This window comes from Spea bombifrons, chromosome 7, assembly GCF_027358695.1.
Source record: "Spea bombifrons isolate aSpeBom1 chromosome 7, aSpeBom1.2.pri, whole genome shotgun sequence".
NCBI classification, from domain to species: domain Eukaryota; kingdom Metazoa; phylum Chordata; class Amphibia; order Anura; family Pelobatidae; genus Spea; species Spea bombifrons.
The window spans coordinates 35,035,054-35,057,099 of NC_071093.1; the positions used below are offsets into that span (position 1 = coordinate 35,035,054).

The 22,046-nt window shown below is 37.6% G+C and overlaps 2 protein-coding genes across 2 annotated transcripts in view; both read right to left on the reverse strand.

Annotated features, from left to right (window-relative positions):
- LOC128501125 (uncharacterized) overlaps window positions 1-8,133 on the reverse strand; it is a 68,007-nt gene extending 59,874 nt beyond the window's left edge. The window contains exons 1-6 of the mRNA XM_053470484.1: window positions 7,969-8,133; window positions 7,217-7,369; window positions 4,544-4,688; window positions 1,212-1,370; window positions 570-688; window positions 208-486 (exon numbers count right to left, since the gene is read on the reverse strand). Coding sequence (XP_053326459.1) covers window positions 208-486; window positions 570-688; window positions 1,212-1,370; window positions 4,544-4,688; window positions 7,217-7,369; window positions 7,969-8,067 — 954 coding nt within the window. The 5' untranslated portion in view covers window positions 8,068-8,133. The remainder of the gene's footprint in view (window positions 1-207; window positions 487-569; window positions 689-1,211; window positions 1,371-4,543; window positions 4,689-7,216; window positions 7,370-7,968) is intronic.
- A 192-nt stretch (window positions 8,134-8,325) lies between these two features.
- On the reverse strand, window positions 8,326-21,104 carry LOC128502228 (vitellogenin-like). Its single transcript, XM_053471985.1, has 10 exons — window positions 20,954-21,104; window positions 20,042-20,092; window positions 18,284-18,444; window positions 17,156-17,226; window positions 16,353-16,521; window positions 15,900-16,037; window positions 15,178-15,355; window positions 14,463-14,593; window positions 10,729-10,832; window positions 8,326-8,536 (listed from the first exon to the last, which is right to left on the reverse strand). Exons 1-10 carry the CDS (start codon window positions 21,003-21,005, stop codon window positions 8,326-8,328), a joined length of 1,266 nt encoding a protein of 421 aa, XP_053327960.1. The 5' UTR covers window positions 21,006-21,104.
- Between the last annotated feature and the right edge of the window lie 942 nt (window positions 21,105-22,046).

Sequence of the window (22,046 nt, forward strand, 5' to 3'; positions counted from 1 at the left end):
AACAATGGTTTAAGGAATAAAACCTCAATAGTGTATTTTTTTACAAATTAAATAATTTAATTGGATAGCTGCCTTAATGCTCAGAAGTATGTTATTATTTTATGCAGGAATGGAAAGCTTGTACAGCTAACAGGGTGTTTATGTTATCCGTGCCCCACACTGAGTTAAAATGTGTTTGCGTTGGATAAGGATCTAATGTTGTTTTACCTTCTGGTGCAACTCGTTCAGTTTGTTATACTTTCCACTCTGGCAGCTGTACTTGTCTTTTTTCATCTTTTGTGGATCGGGTTCATTTTCAGTAGACCCCCCGTGGCTATATCTCGTAGATGTGTGTTTCCAGTCATCTGCTGCTGTGATGGTCTCCACAGGAGAGTCAAACTGTTTGTCTTCTTCACCCTTAGCTGCAAACATCTCATTCAAAGTAGAAGCAGGACGTCCAAAAACGGTCTTGAGAAGGTCTTCTGCGTTTTCTAACTGTATGCCAAGCTTGTAGAAATGAAAGATAAGCGGTCAGCGCTGAATTGTTTACACAGATGGCAGCCACGGTGTTTACCATTGGAAGAACTCACCTCTAGTACATTAATTGCTCTGCCCATTGTGTGTATCGTAAGATTGGCCATTGCAGAACGAGGAATGAAGGACGATGGTGTGAATATTAAAGAGCTTTCTACATTAGCGCCCACCGATTCTAAAGACAAAAAAATAATGAAAATTAATATATTTACCGGTAATATAGGAATTGTGAACTATTTTAATACGTATTAAACACATTTTTTAGTGTTCTAGAAGAGGCAACTATACACTTAACCTTCATGTACATTTTCAAGTTCTTTTTCTAAATGACTGTTGGAGCCAGGGGCAAGTTGGTCTGTGGGGATGCAATTGCCCCCGAGATGTTCCAAACTCCTCAATCAAGGCTGGTCCAACTTGAGCCATCACACTAATGGAGGCGATAGGTCAGTGGGGTCATGAAACATTATGTGACCCACAGTAGTAGCACGTCTGCTCTAAGTAAGAGAGAGCAAATGAGTAGGGGGGCACTTGTCCTTATCTGCCCTTAATGCAAAAGATGTCAGCCTTTCTCTGTTCAGACTCTATGATCTGTCACTTGTCACATTGGGTTTTCCTTTTCATGTTGATGTTTTTTTTTCATGTTGATGTCATGAATACATGTATTAGATTTCCTAGAATAACATATACTAATATGTTACCTGAATGAAGCGTGGCATCTGAATATGTGGAGTACTTCCAGGATTCACCCTCAAAGTCCTTGCTTAAGATATCGCTAGGGAGAGCTTCTGCGATGTCCTGTTTGAGAGGGTCATCTGTCTCCAACAGTTGTGACAAGTGGCTCCAAACAAAGGACCCCACTGAAATGTAATAAACAAACCTGGGTAAGAAACTGTATGAAATACTGTTATTTATCCTCATATAAACTACCTTAATCAAAGTCAATTAAGATGTAATAAAAGCAGTTACTTGCAGCAACAGGTAGAAATCTTAAGAGGGCAGATGCTGAGGACATAAATTGTTCTTGCATTTAATCCCCATCCTAAAAGTGTGCTCTGTCTGAATAAATCAATTTACTAATGCCTCATGCTATTCTGGTTCTAGAGGCCAACATGGAAGGCTGCCAGCTACTTCTTAAGATAGTTTGTGTCCCTTTTTCCTTGAGAATACAGTTTTGAGTTAAAACAATCAGGTGTATCAGCTAATTACATAAACTAAGTGGTATTCTAATCATTCATTCGCATGGCACATATAGTGTCAGGGTAACATCACATGCCTGATGCCTGCAGACAGCTTTTTAGGGTCACGTCTGGTACAGGGCATGAACCTGGGACCTCACTGCTGCTATAAGTATGGCTTTAGTTCCACCTGCCACTTGCCACGCTGTGCTGCTGACCCGCTTTATTGCAGTTAACTACCTGCTCTCCACACCTGCAGCCACTGAGCACTGATCCCCTGAGCCTGCTTAGTAGGGTATTAACACCTGCCTCTGTCCTGTATTCCTTGCTCAGGGATAGTTTGCATGTTGCCTGTTTACCAGGTAACAAACCTGTGCAGCCTGTCCCTGAATCTGGACCTTCTGACTACACTTCTGGTTTATCCTCCTGTACTGTGCCTCTGGGCCTGGCTCTGTGTGGACCCATATTGTTGATGTGATTCACTAAGGTTGTGGTTTTGTGTGTGCATTCCCTGCAACTAGACTCCGCTAGTAGGCCTTGTGTGGGGTCTTGACACATAGTCTCTGTTGCTAGATGCTTCATATTTATGCACATTTTCCATATCTTTCGACTTAAAATAGTAACCCATGATTTTTTTTTCTTGAAATGAGCAAACTTATTCAATGATTAGAAATGTGCTTCTAGTCACATCTACTATCGGTGACTACCACTCAAAAAATCAAGTTGAAAAAATCAGAGCATCAGAATCTATTCTAAAAGTTGGAAGAACAAGGTGAAAACTGTGTAGAACATAGCAGAGTATGGTCTCCTAACATAGTAGAGTTAGCAGAGTATGCCTCTCCTAACATAAACAGAAGGGAAAAACGTGTCATCCTGGTGGAGCCTGGCTTATGAAGCATATCAAAGCCTACTTGTGTGTCCCATGACAATTAAATATTCCTAGTAAATTTTATGACTGAGGAAAAAGTTTACTTAAGGTTTTATTTTCACCAATACTAGGAATAAGGATTTTATTACAAGAAACTCTTCTCAAAGATCGGGGGATCATCAGGTTACTGTCCCAGTCCGATGGGCAAACTTATGGGTGGATTCTGTTGAATTTGCAAGTGGAAGAAAACACTTGGCTGTTACATGCATTAAAGTGTATATGGTGGCTGGATGTCCTTGGATACTTCATATTTAGCTGGCTGCTGATATAATGTTGATGACATTTTATTCCTAATAAACACCTGGCATTCCCGCAGGGAAACATTTGTATATATGAACATATAACTGTAGATCTGTTCATATATACAACGTTGCAAAAGACATAGAAGTGTCCAGTGTTCCTATTTACGTGTCAAACATTGAGCTCTCCGATGAATATATTTATCTACTGCACATACAAAAATAGGTTTCGCTAAATGGTACCTGTATCAAATAATAACTGCCGCCTATTCATCTTTATTCAGCTCCACCTAGATGACCACTGCTCTAATCTACATAAGCTAGTAGTGTTTATTTCCTACATTGGAGGGTGGTCATAAATTGTTACATAACTCCGACCGCAGCCAATAATAATGATACTAGTGCCAAGATTGTATAATAAACCGCTGCTTGGTCACATGCAATACCCAGATTTGTGAAGTGAGCCATTCTACATGTGTGGCCCACAACCACCATCATGTCTACTTACATGTGCTAAAGACACTAGGCATAATACCCCCAAAGTCTCAGTGTTGGATATGGCCCTTGCTTTTAAAAACGTAAGAGTTTAGTAATTCTTTCCACGTTAAGGCAGAGCCTTTTAAAAAGTAAATTAAAAAAGGCTGCCATTACAAAAAGAACTCCATTTATTCATTAGAACACACTTGGCCAGTTGAGGAGCAAAAGTCAGCTTAAGCTATCATAATGTATTTTGATTCATATTCCAACAACGTTAGTTAAATCGTATGTCCTTGGAAAGGATGGCAGTTGTCACTTTGTGTATTTTCTGATTATATTATTTTTATGGGGGGATTTTTGTTGTTGTTGTTGTTGAAAAGTCTGAAATTGACCTTATAAAGAAGTGTTATGACGTGTGAGTGATGAGACGTTGCACTCCAAACATAATGTTGATGACTTCTTAAATTATTTTGGTGCTACAAGATGGGTTAGAAATGATCTTGCTTAATCAGTCTTTTCATTCCTGTGCCCTGAAAAATGTAAAGGCTAACACTTAGTTAACATCTGCTTTAGTAATGTTCTTTTAAATGTAGTGCAAACATCAGCCCCCCTGCCCCCACCAACAATAAATACATTAAAATAAAATATTTTTTAGTATGTTTGTGCAGAAGAGAGTGGACTTAGCATTTAGCATTAGAATTTTGTTTTTTCAAATCACAATACACTTAACTGCTGCAGGCGAGGGAATGCAAGTTATGAATGATGTTTTGCAAGTGCTAATGCACGTTGGCTTTAGTGAGTTTTTCAAGTAGGACTCCTGCACACTTTTTGACAACTCACAAGCAGTTTAGTGAATGGACTTAAATATCTTCTAAAGGCCTCCTCTTAAAGTGGTATACATTTTTTATACATACAGTATATATAAAATATTATTAGTGTTGTGGAGTATTATAATGTATAATTTATTTTATAAAAAAAATAGATAAAAAGCTTACCTTTTCTGTTTTAAAATTTTTAACAGGCAGAGACTTAAAAATAAACACTAAAATAGTTTAGCAAAAATGTTAAAATGGATTTTTTTTGCATATCTATTATAATGTTCTCAGTGGCTAAAGTTCTCCCCCAAGTGCTCAAACAGTTAACTGCTTCTCTGAACGTTCTGTAAAACGTATTTCTTACTTTATAACAATTCTCCGTGGACATTAGCTCACCTTGCGTTGATTTCTCAAGTTTTAGTGTATGTTGCACCGTCTGGAAAAGTTCTTGGCTGGGGCATTTCATTGCTGTGTAATAAGAAGCAATCCTTATTTCTGCGCTTTCTTCTGCGTCTTGATACAGCTGGATTAATGCTGTGCGCTGCAGAAAGACAGTGGTCATATACAGTGTCATATTTTACATGCAAACTTTCCACACTTTTGGGAAAAAAATGCATCAACACTCCAAGAAACTTCCAATAAGAAAAGAACCATATAAGCCCCATAAGAAAAAAAATTATAAGAAAAATATAAAAATAAAATATATAATATTATTATTTTATTATTTTAATTTGCTAATTGTGACATTACAATGCTCATTTGATTTATATATATATATATGTGTATATATATATATATATATATATATATATATATATATATATATATATATATAATCAGATGAGCATTGTAATGTCACGATTATCAAATTATAAGCAATAAAGCTAATACTGAATGTATTATTAACATTCTACTACTAGAGGTAGTAGATGAGATGAATGTGACTCCAGGTCAGCCAGTTCACAATGAATTGTAGACCATGGGAATCACTTTCCCTTTACTGATGAATAAGGAGACAGACAGCTATTATTGGGTCAACTATTATATGAATTAAGCCTCCCAATTTCCATTCAACTAGACCCTGCCCTTTATGGTGGCAAATCGATTAATCATTCACCTAAATAGGGATTCCAAGCAGCTGAGCTTTAAAAAGTATTGCACATGAATTTGCACGATAAAGACTAGATTTAACTCAGAGCTCAGTTACTTTTGGAGCAACTTGTTTATTTATCCTTCTTGGAAATGTTCAGATCACTTCCAACTGTGAAGGACTTCAGTGAATGAAAGGATTTTAGAAGGTCCACAGAGGCACGTGGTGATTGCCTGCTGGAGTCTTCTTTCTTCTTATATGTTCAGTTGTTGGGGTAACATTCTTTGATGTGCATGGTAACTAGTTAACCAATTCTATGCACGACATGGTACAGATATAAATACACTGCTGATTGTCAATAATTAACTTTTTAGGTGTGTCAATGATTTAGACTCAATATATCTTATTCCCTAAAATCACTATTTACTTGTCTTGTAAAGCGACACTCATTAAGAGTACTTTAATATGCATTTTTCTATAGTGGGGGTGTCAGGAACATTAAAACTGTTAGACTGCAATCTTAATCTAATTATTAAACTACACATTAGCTGACCCTATTTTATGACACAGGGCATAGTAGGCTTCACATTGGTTGCCTTACTTTAAAAGCTGAAGAGCACCTTTGCAGGATGGAATATCTACTTGACGTGGCATAAGTTGCTGATATGAGCCGGTTTACAAGTGGCACATATTATGCCAGTACATCAGTACATTACAATGGGATAATCAGACATATCCCCACATATCCTAAGTAGTAAACATCATGGTAGCTGAAAATAAGCAGTAAGCCATCAAGTGAAAGAAGCCAACTGTGCCAGCATGCAGTCAGACAGGCAGCCCTCAATTCGGCACTTATTTCTTTTACAAGGAGGATTGGGTTCCCTGGTGTACCTCTGCTCAACGGGCCAGTTGAAGTGGTCTTCCTTGTAAGAAGGTTTTTGCCTTGCCAGCTCAGTCTCCAAAGCATATATAGCCCATTGTGTCCATCTGGAGACCCAGCGTATGGCATCATGACTTTGGATTTAGTACTGATGAAGCATGACATTAGGAGACCCTTCTCACAATTACTCTAATGAAGATCAAGGGGGGCAACTTCCATAAATACACCACTGCAATAGAGCACTTGTGTTTGTGGTTTTGTATGCCAATATATGCTGTTTGTGAGATAAATCATTATATATCAGTAGGTTTATTCATTAATGTAGGAGATTGCAGTCAATTTCACTTGCAGAAAAAGCTTGGTTGGTCCTGTAAAATACATAGTTAATTTCTTATGTCTTTCATTATATGCCATGCCATCATTAAAATAGTGGGCTTTAAACCCTTGACATGGTATGTCATGATAAAATCCATTTATTATATTTATCCGCTGCAAAGAACCTGGGGGGCTGCCTAACACTCAAGGAAGTTTGTGGGTAGCGATACTGAACTCCCATGTTTGAAGTCTCTCATAGAAGATGTGAGACTTTGTGTAAAAATGGAAGCCTCAAGCTTACACTAAAAGTGAAGGCTTGAATCTTGGGGCAGAGTATGCGACTACCTGTAAATAGTGAAAAAAATCCATCAGTACATTGAGCAGGCGAAATGCGGATGATCTATTGTTAGATCAGCTGGCCAGCATGCAGAACAATGTCTGATCCCTGCTAATCTGTATTATCTAAACCAAGAATGTTTATATGAGAAAAAAAAGAGAGAATCTTTGATGAATTAGTATAAAATATCCTCAAAGAGAAACATACAAAAAAAGATCAAAGGGTGGCCAGAGACCAGACAGCCTTCACACCCAGAACGTCTCTGATGGGGTCATTTGCAGTTATAACAATGTAAAAGAAAGCAGAAACATGCAACTCCAACAAAGTGGGACATCAGAATTTTACAAAAAGGCAGGGGCACTTCAATACCTGCTTTATTTTTAGATGTTAATTAGACAGTATTGGTACTTGTCTGGAGAAGTATGGAAATCCCTGTAAAATACTTACATTAGCTGAGCAAGGTATCCGTCTGAATGCTTCGACCGCTGCTACTCTTGTTGAAGTAGGGTTACTTTTCAAGAAAGCACAAGATGCCAGCGTTGGGATCAGTGGTGCAGCAGCCACTCCAGCATTTCCAATAGCTTTCAAAACAAGATGTACCTGGACATAATAATTATGGATGTATTTGCTTATGTTTGTGTATGTATATGTACAAAAAGGGCAGCACAGCTGCACCTTACCAGTTTAATCAGAATGATAAACACAAGATAATTTTCCCAGGGTAACATACAATTAAAAAGTTGCCCCGCAAGAAAAGAACATATTACATTGACATGCCATAAGAAAAAATAGGAAATTACAAATGTGTGCTCTATTTGGACAATAACACCATCACTATATGCTACATCAGGTGTAGTCGGTAGCAAGATGCTTGTTCCCAACAATCCCAGACATCAAAAAACCTGTCTCCTTACACTACACACTGTGTTTTTTTAATGCCAATTAAGCTCAGGGTTACAGACTGCCCTCCTCCCGCATTATTAACAAGGCCATTTTGGCTGTAGATGCAAGGTTTGAGGTAGGACCTAGGGTGGCCGGAGCAGCAACCTCATAAGTATACCATTGACTACATTTCAGTGCAAATGCATTCACCCAGACATATCACAAGATGGTTTGGATAACTGCGCTACTGTATATATATATATATTTAAATGGTTTAGAACACAATTGGTACTTGCAGATACATTATTATTTATTACCTTTTGGATTTCCGCGAGCTCCAGTGCAGTACAATTTTCTCCTAGATGCTTTTGTAAAGTCGTCATTATAACAAAGACTTCAGGAATCTCATGGCACATTTTAACATCCAAGCAAAAGTGATGAACCAAGGCTGTGATCGCCAAGTAGACACTCTGACCTGCTTCCGCCTCATGTAACAGGGACTGAGGAATCACAGACAAAGTTTTACTGTAAGCTAAGTATAGACATGTATGAACAATTTATTTGTCGTAACTGGTCGTACTGTACCTGGTACTATAGACATCTTCTATGTTTCTGGCAGACATAGACACATATAGATATTGTAGTTTTGTAATTATTGATTATTTAGGTTTGCTTTATGTATATGACACATTGCAGGGTATAATAACAACATTTCTTACAGTGAGAGAACCGAGCATCCCAGCTGTTGGCTCAGGAATGAAGGCAAGCGACCACAGGAAAGCCTCAGTTTGCTCATCTTCCAGCTCCTTGGAAAGCAAAATCTCTTTCATTAAATTCACGCAAGCCTCTGTTCCACATGATGGAAGGGCATCTAGTAACGGTTGCCTGTATTAAACGTAGAAAAATATGTTATTTCCACAGATTTTGTGAGAAAACATATCAGAGTTGACTTTAAAAAACTATTTACTCATAAAAAGAAATCTAAGAATATAAAATCACATAAAAAATGCAGTGACTTGCAATATGTGAGGGCAATATGGCGGTGCTTGCAAGCATCGTCATTTCGGTGGAAGTTCCCAGCAGGTTATGTCCATGGAGATGCCGACAAAGATAGAAGAGAGAAGGGAAGAGAAGGGAGAAGATAGACAATGAAGAAGATGCGGAAGTGGTCGGTAGAAGCGATCGTCAGAGAAAGTAGGGAAACGTTTTTGGAAAGCATGAGAGAGAGTGAACGAGAGTGTGAGAGAGTGAGTGTGAGAGTGAATGTGGGCATCAGGCAAGAAATTTTGTTCCCGAATCAAAAATGCCCCAGAATTTTCAGCCAAATGGAATGGGCAGGAAACAAAATGAATTGTCAGAAATTGAATGGGCCTCCCCATACACACATACGTATTCACACTTGCCCATTCAGAAGCACACTTACTTGCCCTTACACAGATACATTTGCTCTAACATACATCTTAGTGTGGGCACTGGTCATAGAAAAAGGAAAGACAGGGTTCTAAGAATAATATCCCATAAAAATGTAATTACTTTTATATCTCATTTACCCAGACAGAGACTAAGATCTATAAATACCATCTATAAATACTTAAAATATCAGTCTAGTCCCCTGTTTTTTGGTTTTTAATGGAAGTCAATTTTCTCCGGATTCTAGTTCCTTTTTTATTCCATGCAAATTGGAGCATTTAGTGTTTAGTTATTAGAAATTAGAAAATAAAACGCCTGTCTCGTTTAAGTTATCCCTGGCTACTTCTACTGAAACAAGGAAGCATTTGTATAAAGAAAATCTTGCCCATGATCAGTGACAATAACAAAAATTGTTGTTCAGATATCATAGAAATTATTGGCTGATGTTACTTAAATTACTTTTAATGCCAGCTAAGCTCCCATTAAGTAGAATGGGAGTTCTACCAAGCATGTGCAAGAAGCATACTGTGGTATGAGCCCTGATTTCAGTAAGCCAGCCAAGGGGAGGAGATAAACGAGAAAAAAGAACTTTCGATAACTTTCAAGATAAACTTCTTTAAAAATAGAAGTAAAAACAAAAGGCCAAGGAATCATATGCTTTAGCCTTTCTCGGAGAGACAACATTCTTCCCACAGCTATTCTGTCTGCTGCGAACCATAATGGAATGTATTATATACCAGGGAATCCTCTGTAATAGATGTCAATCAGGAGTCAGACAGCCAAGCTTCAAACAGGTGCATTTTATCATTTGACAAGGGGGATTCAGACAGTGAGACTAAATTTGCATGTAAATAAAAGCAGTCGCTCACAACTAATTATTCAAGCTACAAGAGTCGTTCCCTTGGGAGACAACCGGTTCACTCCAAAGATTAACATTTGCAAGGAGCCGATCAAAAGACCCGAGATTGGGCTAGAGCGTTGGGTTATACATATAAAAAAAAAATGCATCTTCATGATTTTTCCAAACCCTAGAGTTTTGAAGCACATGATACCTAACACAAATTGGTAATGATTTGTACAGATTAAATAAACAATCTGTACGGAATCAAAAGTTGTTAGGGTCATGACATTATTGAGCCATTTGGCTGGACCTAATGGCGCCAGCTCTCTGCTGACTTTACATGTAAACCAGTTGGGCAACCATACTCAGTGTACAGGCTTTGCATGAGCTTTCGTCGCCATAACAATTGTGCTGACAAATACATTTAATGATGCTAAAACCTTTGTAGATGACAGGTCCAGTTTAAAGACAAATGGAATTTGAGATTAAATATGGATGAAAATGTAGTCAACGGTCATACCTTTCATTGGACCACTAAGAGAATGCAACATAAAGTCACATTAGCTTTCCTGAGCTAAGAGGTTTCTTCGACCTTTCTCTATATTTACATATATGAAGGTATACTGATGTGTTTGCAATGTGGTTATAATATACAATAATAAAGTCCCATTTTGAAAATGTTCACATATATTTTTTTTCTTTTTTTATGTTTTCATATAACGATTCAGTTTTAGGTAGGCATTTTTGTTTTTAAGAAATTATTTAACCTGTCCCTGTATGAGCCTTAGCATCCCTACCAGGAGAGACACAATACTCCAATACTTACCAGTTATCTCTGCACTTGAAGGAAGACCTTTGCCAAAGTCTCAGAAGTGCATCTGCAGAAAGAAGTCTCAACTCAAACACCAGATTCATGAAATGGTCTGCAGTCTAGAGAGTAAGAGAAAAAAAAAACACATGAGCCTTTCTTACAAAATTCAGAATGTACCAGCAGTAACTCTTCTTTCATCTTTTATACCCGGTAAGAGGTCAAACTATAAGCCCACTGTGTCAGCTCAAGCACATTTTTTTCAAGAGGTATCTTTTTCGTGACCCCACACAATGACCCCGCTACTTAAAAGGGGCTTTAACTGCTGGAACTAAATGCATTGCTCTGTTCGGATTTAATAGACAAAGACTTTAGTTCACCCCTTGCTTCTTTTAATACGGCTAGCTGTAAAACATTTTATTGACTATTGGAAACTGGAAATCTTAGAGAACCCTTTGCATTTTAATACTCATTTTGAAGTCCCATGCACACCTTTTTGCTAGTCAAGAAAACACCGGTGGTCTTAGAGCTGGTGTAAATCATGTAATAAATAAACAGGATTCTAATTTTCAGGTATATAATCACAGAAGCATATATCCCATACCAAACAACATAGCTAAACATATCTTTTATCCCAATGTTATTAGGTAGATGAAACCATTCCTTATCGCAATACAACATCTCATACAAATTGAATTCTGTTGCGCAATCCCTCTCTGCATGCTGTAGTTTTCTAAATCGAAATAAGATGTGTATTTTTTTTTAAGAGAAATAACGATTTCCTGTAAAGCTTCCAAAAATATCCAAAATGTGGGTGTTAAGTGTTGCCAACACTTCACATTCTACTAGAAAGCTTCCAAGTCGATGCCAGCACGACTTAATTAAATGGAAACTGGAATATGGGTAGAAGTTACAATGCCCCTCTTCTTTCATGGATGCTTGCAGGTCGACCACAAATAAGGTGCACTTGACATAAGGTGCCAGAATTTTATCTGTGGCATGCTGCTGAACTGCTGACCCTGTTCCCTTTGCCTGTGTTTATTTGTGCAGGCAACCCACATCTGAATATCAAAGTACGGTACGACTGATATGAAGGAAGGTTCAATTACGCCGTAGCTGACCATACAGTTCGCATTCAGCTTTCTTAGTTCTCTGTAATAATGTGAAGCTTTGTGTTGCCTGTATCCAAAGACCTATTTTCAAGATATTCTGGAGGAAATGCCAGCTAGTCTTAGAGCAATACATGGTTTTCCATGTTTGCTTGACTCTAATTCCTATCATTCATGCCACATTTTGACAGACATTTAGTAAATAGCATATGCAGGTCCACTCAGTGCCTTTCTTTGAATCATTTTTCGGTTTGTGTCCCTAAGGTGACTGAAGACTACGGAGCTTAAGTTATTTCTTAATGCTGTAGACGTAGAGACGAGGTGGGAACCTTATTGCAAATGTGGTGGAGTTGACAAATAAGGCCGCACTGGGAGCAGATACACTATTGGGGAATTGATGGACAACCTGACAAACCTCAGCCCCCCATGCAAACACTCAAAGGAACCTCTTAGCTATCATGTTTATTTAAGTGCATGGGAAGACTGGAGTGTCCCTTTAAGATGAAGCATTAATATATCCTTCAATACTACAGTAATCGAAAGTTTAAATTCCAATGTGGCTATTTATTGAATAATTACAACATGAACTAACAATAATGTAATTATTTGGCAGGTAGACCATGGTCCCAATTGTGTTACTTGCTCCTTTTATTGACCTTCTGCATCTGGTTTTAGTTTGTACATTATACATGCATCATCTTTGCCAAATGTGTGTTTGTCTTCTATTAACATATAGCTTGTTCCACGTTAGAAAGAAAAGAGCAGTTGTCCGTGTGACTTTGAGTTAAACAATGCTCAGACAAATTGGTGAGCTCCCGGAACATGATATCTCCTAGACAACTAAAGAACGTTGGGGACAATCCACCCTCTTAGGTTCCAGCCGGGTGGGTGGAGAGGGAGAGCTGTCAAATGTCTACCGTGATTAGCTTTTGATTCATGGATAAGGCATCAGTATAAGACAGCAAGAATTTGGCAAAAGACCTTCGGTCTGTATGTATTCAGACTCTTTATACTTTGAATCAATAGGACAGGCTAAAGTTTGGGGTCTCAGACTCCCAATAAGATTGCCATCTACCCAGACGTCCTATAAATATATATATAGCTCAAAGGTCGCTTAGATATGTCCTTGTTGGTGGAAGAAAAGCAAAGTTTGCTCATTAAAATAATACCAAATTGATAAAAAATACCGTGTAGACGTTGTTTATGTTGTAAATGACTATTGAAGCTGGAAATATATGGAATATTTTCATAGGCGTACAGAGGCCCTTTATCAGCAACCACCACTGTGGTTCCAATGGCACGTTGTGTTCACTAATCCAAGTTTAAGTTTAAAAGACTAATTGATTATTAGAAAACCCTTTTGCTAGAAATTTCCTTGTTTTTCATGAAAACAGCTAAGTGACCCCAAGCTTTTCCACCTCCATAGACAAACATTGGCAGTAGAAGAACTGGAGCTGTGGGCAAAACATGTCTGGATTATATAATTTAAGATACATATAACCTCACATCTGTAAAGACGGAACACTACCTTTAAAACAGTTGGCTTATAACATAACTTCTGTAATCCTGAAGGTACCTTAGTAAGCGTTTAAAAAATGCATTCCAGTGCCTAAGGCTGTGTCGGCCAGTTGCTGGAATTAATGAATTCGCCCCAGTGTTTACCAGGGTGGCCTTCTAATGTCCATCACTAGTCTTCATGTTTTTTTACGATATCATCAAACTATTTCATCTGACGGCTACTATACACTTATAAAAATGTTTGGCATACTTGTTGAACAGCGTAAGCATCGAGAACACTGCTGCCGGTCTATGAATGAATGCACTGATTTGCAATACACATCCTTCTCATTCATCAGAACATGAGAAAGTAGAAGCTTCGCAGGCACTCAGACTTCCCACACCCTCACAATAGCTTCCAGTTATGCGGTTGTCGGTTTAACATCAACCAAATACCACGTTTAAGGAATACGGTTAACGTAAGGAATACCACATAACCCACAAATGCTACAGGATGTTTTAAAAATGTAGACGGCATCACAAAGACAAGGTTTACTTAAAATCGACATAAGCTTCCTTGACACATTTACGTGTTTAGAAAACCACTAGTGTACCGAATCACTGACCTAGATTGTACTAGAGAAACTTGGCCGTCATTTGGCTTACTATGCATTGAGACACTTGTTTATGAGTAACAGATGATTCTTAATTCTATCAGTACTGCCGTTAATTTTATATATTAAACTATGTTTATACAAGCCCTGGGGGGCCCTGGTACTTTGTTGGATAATCAGTCTGCTACAACATCATCGGCCACACAGCATCAGTAGCCGCAGTGTCTCGGCTACTGTAGACAGGGCCAGGAGCCCAATTAGGTAATGTAACTTGACCCTGCAGTACTAATGTCACAGCTACCACTGCATGACAAGAAAGCTGGAGCCCGGACCCTGACAGGTGAGTGTGTGTGAATGAATGTTAGCATTTTTACCGTAGGAGGCAGACGCCATGTGTTTTGGGAACCTGGAGGCCAAGGATCAAATATGAATTTCAACAGGGAGAAAATGGGCAGACAGAGGAGGTTGAATTGAATCAGCCAAGGAATGTTATGTTTAATATTACATTGTTATCTAGCCCTGTTTATAGTACCTCGCTGTTCATGTTTAGAGCCATGCAGAGATTTCTGATAGTTTCAGACACGTCTTCTTCTCTTTTCATGTGCGCCGAGCTGTTTTCTTTCTCAAACATGAGGCTTGTGACGTAGATATCGCCTGTCATTTCTGAAAAGAACAGACGCAACTATCGTTATCATAATCCAGGTCAAAGGAGTTGAAGTCCACAAGAACTCGTTTGTCCTTTTGTAATAAAAATATTAGTTATTTAAATGTATTTGTGTGTACTTTATAAAAAATATATGGAGGAGAGGGGTTTGAAAGGGGGAGTAGCACCTGTGTTGTCACGATATCTAAACACTGTGTGTTAGCAGTGATCAGATCATTGTTTCTGCATGCCGGCAAGTTGATCCAACAAACAATAAGCTGCTAGGATATAGAAATCAGTATTTTTATATAGACCATAGAAACTGTAAAGAAATGTGTACAAAAAATGCAAGACTTCCTGTGGGGGGGCAAGAATTAGTGTTGATGATAAGCTTGGCAGCCTTATTACACCACAGAAAGCTTTTTTTCTGACTAGAGGACTTGGAGTGCCACCAGGCATGAAATATGCAGTTGGCCTACTGGGTCCACTTGACCAACTATGTGTCACATGAGGTGGCCGGCAATCAGTTGATAACATCTTTTAGAAAGAAATATTACTGTATTGTTGTATTCACAGACATTTTGAATGCAGGAGGCAATATTACCTTTGTTATTGGACTTGACTTCTTTTTTCAAAAATCTGACGGCAGTTTGAGTGTGTGTCTTCGCACCATTCCCTTCTCTCGAAAATAGTGTGACGAGGTGAGATTCATTGCACGTTGCCTCTGCCAGTATGTCCTCCTTATAAGTCTGTATGCATTCCAGTTCAGAATTCAGGATTTGCTATACGAGAGGATACAGAAACAACAGGTGAGGAGGGCCCTGCGAATAAACCCCGAAGGGTGTCCCAAATGTAAATCTGGCTGTACATGGTTGCAGGAAATTGGCGCTACGCTATTTTGACCCACAGCACAGATGTACTTAGACCACATGAATCATACATTTCCAAAGTGTTATAAAAATCAGCCCAGATGATATGTTGTGCTAAGATAAAAATTAGTACTTTGCTTCCACCATGCAGTAGACACATTGAAAACTTCTGATATTCAAGAGTCAAATGAGAAAAATTTCTGAAAACAACTCCAAATCTGACAAGAATTTAGTTCCCGCAGAAGCCTTCAGAGCAATGCTGAATAATTTATAAGAAGAAAAAGTTTTAAGAGATTGGCGAATATAATGCATTTAAGGGGAATAAGCTTCTCATATATTTGGGCAGCTTTGGAAACATAAAATCAGATTGAGAATAATTATTTATTTTTTTTTAAAGTTAAACAATAATGATAAATATATTGTGGGTGCAGTGTATATATACCGGTATAACACTTACAGTTTTATCTGGGATAGGTACTGATCGCAGAAAAGAAGAAACCAACATTCTGTTTGCACATTTATTCAATTCTTTTTTCTTCCATATAGAATCTCCTCTGATTTCATATTTTGTAGGACACCTTCCTGAAATATCCACCTGTTGAAGTTAAAAAAAAGATATCGTTTTTTTTTTAAATGGCCCATTGAAGCAAAATGGAAACCAAGAAGGAAAGCTTGTCTGGCTTAATCTTTTATCCCATTATCCCATTTTATCCCCAATCCGCATCTCACTAACAAGGCCATTTTTTCTGAGGACCATGGACATGGAAGTGGTCATTTGCGTATTCTAAGAAAATAACATTTATCTTGCTAAAATACATGGTATCTTCTTTACCACAAGATACAAGAGATTATTATTATTATTATTATTATTATATCATACATATTATCTTATTTAAGAAGGATCTCTTACCTCGTCAACAGTTCTGCCCATAGATGACGTCTTTAAGGTGCCTTGAAACACGCTCAGTATCCCGCGTTTTGCATTAAGCGCCCATGTAGGTTCTTGTTTTGTTGGACATATTTTTTGAATTTTCCCACCATGGAACGAAAACTGAAGAGGGTGTTTTTGAAGAATGTCCCTATATTCAAGCGAGTACGACTAGACAATTAGACACTGATACACAATGAATGAGTCCAACACCCGTTAAGTATTCACATTCAAGCCATATGTAAAAATGTCTGGTATTGCTCTTCTAGCTCCATTACATATGAAATGGCAGCTGCTTTTAAATTTAGGGCGATATTTTTTATGAAAGATAAAAATACTATTCAGGTTATTCTTCCTTCATGGATCATTATCAGTCACTAAATTAACTTTAGATCGCCATGAATTATGATTTCCATTCATTAGAATATTTAAATACCCATTTCTGCTCTGAAAACTATAAGTCACTAGCACTCTGGGAACATCATATAAGCCCCCTGTAGCTACTAATAGCAAACATGTGTTGATTGCTGTAGAGTTTGATAAAAAGCCTGCCTTGCGTCTTAATATCCTTAGAATTACCTTATCCTCCCTCAACACTCTGTTTGGGGTGAATATCAGCAATTTTTTTAATGCTACAATAGTGTAAGGGCAGTTTGACCTGTGGCGTAATGTCTACTGATGTCTGATATTTTTAGATCAGAGAAATACATACAAGGGAAAATACATTTAGACAGCAATTTTAAGACACCCATTGGTAGACAGTAATACAATCTTCTTTTCAGCACCTTAAATCGTGAAACTCTTTCATGGAATTTGGGCTTGAACTCACTGACGCCTTCAAGTGCACATTCTCTAACTGAAAAACAAAATTATATTAATTATTAATGAAAAGAACACAATTGTTTAGCAGCTTTATATTAGAGTGGACATAATATTTGGATTTCAGAGGAAAAAATCAACATCGCTGCCAATAAATCACAAATGATGTGGATGCTAGTTTAAAAAGGAACCTGGGACAAGCATTAAAGCAGATAGAACATTAAGGTTATTGTGGACATTATAATTAACCATCTTTCAGTTTCACTTTATTGTTACCTGAAATAATCCAAGACATCATAACCTGGTTATTACAAATACATATACAAGTATACGCAAACATACACAAAACATCTGGGTACAAAATTTGGGACATCTTCATGGGTTATAAACTCTCTTGACCGCTGAAGATCCTCGGTGTTTCAGGACATGAACTATACAAGGTAATGAAAGTGTTCTAAGGAATTCAGACTAAATCCATGTTAACACTTAACAGCTCCCAGATGTTTTGTTGGTTTGAGGTGACGGGAAGGCCACTGCAATTAGACAAATGGGCTGACTTGTTCGCAAAAACAGTTGTGAGAGTGCTAGCCTTGGGGACACCACTGCTGTCATTAAGCCAGTCAGAAATCCATTGTCTAGTGTTTGCATTCCTTATCCCTCTGCAATGACTATTTCTCGTATTTTTAGTCCGTAAGCTTTGATACTATTTTTTTGCGTCAAAGTAGGATGAGTTCTACATATTGTTCTTGAACCTTTCAATGTCAGCGATGTACTGGACAGCTGACCATACTATGTCTATTGCTCTGCACAACCTGTGCCCTCTCCTTCTGGCTTCATTCATGAATGAGCTACCTTCAATGTCTTGTCTGCTAAAGGAAGGAAGGGAGGTGGAAGATGATCCTTCTTAAATTTATGAAACTGGTCAATGTAGAAGTACACAAAATTCACTTGAAATTACACCTTGAGGATCTGAGGCTGTTTTATACACTCAGTATATTTAGGTAGGTAGACATGTTAAATTAAAGACATTGTAATTGTCAACATGATGTGTAATTCATGGACCTGGTACTGAAAAGGAAACCAGTGGTACCAACCTTTAAAAGCATTTGACAGTTTCCTATACTGTGTATTTGAACCATACATTCCAGGGAAATATTGCTACGTTCAGAAGAACTTCCTTGTAAAAATGAGCTGGTGACAGTAGAATAGCTGTAAGTATATTGGTATCCTGTTTGAAATGCCAGTTGACCAGTACCTATAAAAGATTTTTGTACAATATGAGTTGCATTTTTTAGGCATTGATTTTAAGATTTGTGACCTTAGCAAGAATTGCAGGCAATGTGAATAATACCCGCAGTACCCACAGTAGTCCCCCCAACCAATACTCATTGAAAGTCTTGTGTACTCATTTCAATTCCATTCAACATGAGTTTTACCCAAAATACATTAGTGTGGTCCAGTGATGGAAAACTCTTTCTATTCCGTACAGACTGGCAAGAGCTGGTACCATCAGGGCCTCTTGGATTTACCTGCCCCCGGGCCAAAGAGTAGCTAACATATGCACTGGCATACATATTTACACATATTCTCAATCTAACACACACCTAAACACACACATACTATTTCATGCTAAGACACATACTCACCTATTCATGCTAACACATACTTACGCATGCACACTCATGCTAACACATGCCCCCAGGCCTACCTGATTATATGTACAATGTACAAAATGGGATTGGCTTTAAAAAGCATGTGAACACTAATATTACTAATTGTGACAGTGTCTCTCATTTTTTACTGTTATAAATTTAATGCTGGTCTGTGTGACAGCTGCTAGACATCAAACATCCTTGATTGTAGATATTCAATATAACATTGGCAGGGATAAAATGCATTTAACAGCTACAATGAATCCAGATGTTCTGGATTATCTCTCGGTTTATAGGAAATTTGACAATTATTGTTTATGAGTATCAAAATTAATGATTGCAATTTCCCAGGTCATGCACTGAGAACATGGGGTATCAGTTAACTGCAATCCCTTTTATAGCCTCTTAGAAAAGATCCAGCTGGAAATAGAATTGTATTCAATACTGCAAATAAATGTCAATACAGCTGTAATTATACTTAATTATTATGCATAAACAGATGTTCCTAGCACTTTTAATTTACAGTATAATAAAAGTATAATAAAAGTGGAGATACAGTCTGTACAGTTGTATTATAAGTATAGTAGCTGATATAATATAATTTGGAAAGCAGGTTCCTACCCCATACAGCTTACAGTCTAAGTCCTGGACCTTATGATAATGGGGGCCCTTAACATTTTATTTCATAAAATACATCAATTGATGTATTTTTAGTAAACAGATGGACTTTAATGTTAATGGTTACAAGACACAATACTGGATTGTTTCTATAGACATCTCCAGAGAACTAAAAACTTGACTCGTAACTCAATTGTTTCAGCTGACAGGTGGCATCCACTCACTCCAAATATACACAGGTTGGGTCCATGTGACAACTCCAAAAATTCCTTGATGGCCACAGTTAATCATGAAAGATTTTTTCCCTATTATGTATTTTTGGATATTTCCAAGATCCTAAAATGCCAATTCATTCTAAACGTCCTTTGGATCTACATCTCACCACTTGACCTTAATCACAACTTAACGTCACAGAACGATTACAATATTTAACCAATCTATTGCAAAGGAAGTCCTATTTCTACTTTGTTTCTAACAATTGTATTACATACACTTCTTTTGTAACTGTCATAGAAACACATAAACATTGAGATAGAAATCAGTCAGCGTAGTAATCAAAAATAATTCCTATTTTGTACTTACGTGGGCATTCTGACGTGCATGGACCACCCTCTCCTAAATTCTCTGGGTTCTCTGCAAATTAAAGAAAACGGGTGAATCTCACTTTTGAATTCTAATCATTGCCTGAGATGTCATGAATAAACATGTGTTTTAAATGGCGTTCCAATGGTATATACAAATCCTATTACAGCATATAAGAGGTAGTCATCCTTACGGTGGAAATATCCAGTGTTATTAATGAGACTCTGTGGCTCTCCACAAGTAAAAACATAAGAAAATGTGGTCTACTTTACAACCATAGCATACCCCAAACATAATACACTTTACTATAATGCATATGCTTGTATATGTTTAGTAGACAGCATTTTGGCATGTTTCCTCCATGACCTCCATAGCCATCTCCCAAAGAAGAAAACTAGGATCGTTATCTGACTCCGGTTAGTATGTCTAAGAAAATGTGACATTTAAGTAAAAAAAACACATCCCACTAATGTAATGTCTTTATGGCGGGTACTTAAGAAATTGCAAATAACAGACGTATTACATGAACTACAAACTTTTTTCAATAATCAAGCGATATTTTTTTTTTTTTTTTTTGCCAGATCTCGAACAAATTTGAGTTTAATTCCCCATGCCTGCTTAGCTAATAAACAAAATAGTAAAAAATAATGCACTCAATAAATCAAATCAGATCAATAACCCCTCCGTGGTTAGGATGGAGTCCCCCTGTGACATTAAATACATTAAAACTTCTTTTTTATAGAGATTGTTATTATTGTATCAACTTGATATTTTATTTTCTAGCTAACTTATGGAGAATAGAGCTGAAAATGCATGCAGTGAAGGTTAATATGTAATGTTCACTACATTTTGGTTTTACATTATGTTTAGTAATATATTTTTTTATATATATATTTTTTTTTTTTTACTTACTTCCTAATACTCCAGCCACAACAGCACAGAGGAGAACAGCTCGCAGCTCCATGGACGCAGAATCCCCTCTTTAGTCCCACATTAACAAAGTAAAACTGGTACACTGCTGACGGAGAGCTCACAGCCAAAGCATGAATGAAACCCCTTTTCACAAAGCACAAGCTGCTTAATTTCCACCCCAATGCAGCAGGAGGGATGGGGGCTTTTAGAACAAAACAGAGCCTATCAGAACCTGCTGCAGAAGTTAAAGCCCGCACTCCCTTCCCCGGGGGAAATAAACTTCCAGCCAATCAGAAAGGAGCTCCGGCAATGTGAAAACAACAGAGCTTGCTATTCACTGTATACAGCATCCATAGAATATACTGTACATGTGAAGCCTTCTGGTATGAGGACGGGTGTTATGACTCAAAAAAAATGTAGGCTAAAAGAGACTGTGGAACTAGTACGGTAATATTAAGTGGCAGATTATAGTCGAATTAAAAGGACATGCCATCCCACTATAAAATAATGCGTATTAAAATACTTTGTAAGTACTTAAAAATACATTATTCAACTTGTAAAAAAGTTACCAGGTGGCCTTTAAGAGAAGCTCCAGCTCCAGTGCTGCTGCCCAGCTTCCTGTGTGGCTCCGTCTTTTGCACAAGTGTTGGCTTCGTAGCACTAAGCAGTCATGTGCATTAAACTGCTGAAATGTCATTTTATTAATAATAAATTCACATCCAGTTGGTTAATAATAGTTTTGTGTCGCTTCGTGTAAGAATGTGTTTATAATTATATTATGATATATTGATGAAAGTCCAGTATTTATGGGACAAAAATGAAGATAAATCTATGAACCTTATTGTTGTTGGAATGAAGGGGCCTTTTTTAGACTCCTGAGTGCTCTTGGACTTGTTTTCCTTGTATTGACACTCATGTAGAACCTGGCATTACCTTTAATACTTGAGTTCCACTAGACATTAATGTCAAAATTATAATGAGTAGGCCCCATCTAAGGTAATCAATTAGTTCTCTGAGTGTGAGAAGAACATAGAGAGGAAAGGGAAGGAAAGCAGTGCCATCTTAGCGCATGGGCACATTGGCCAGTTGTCTA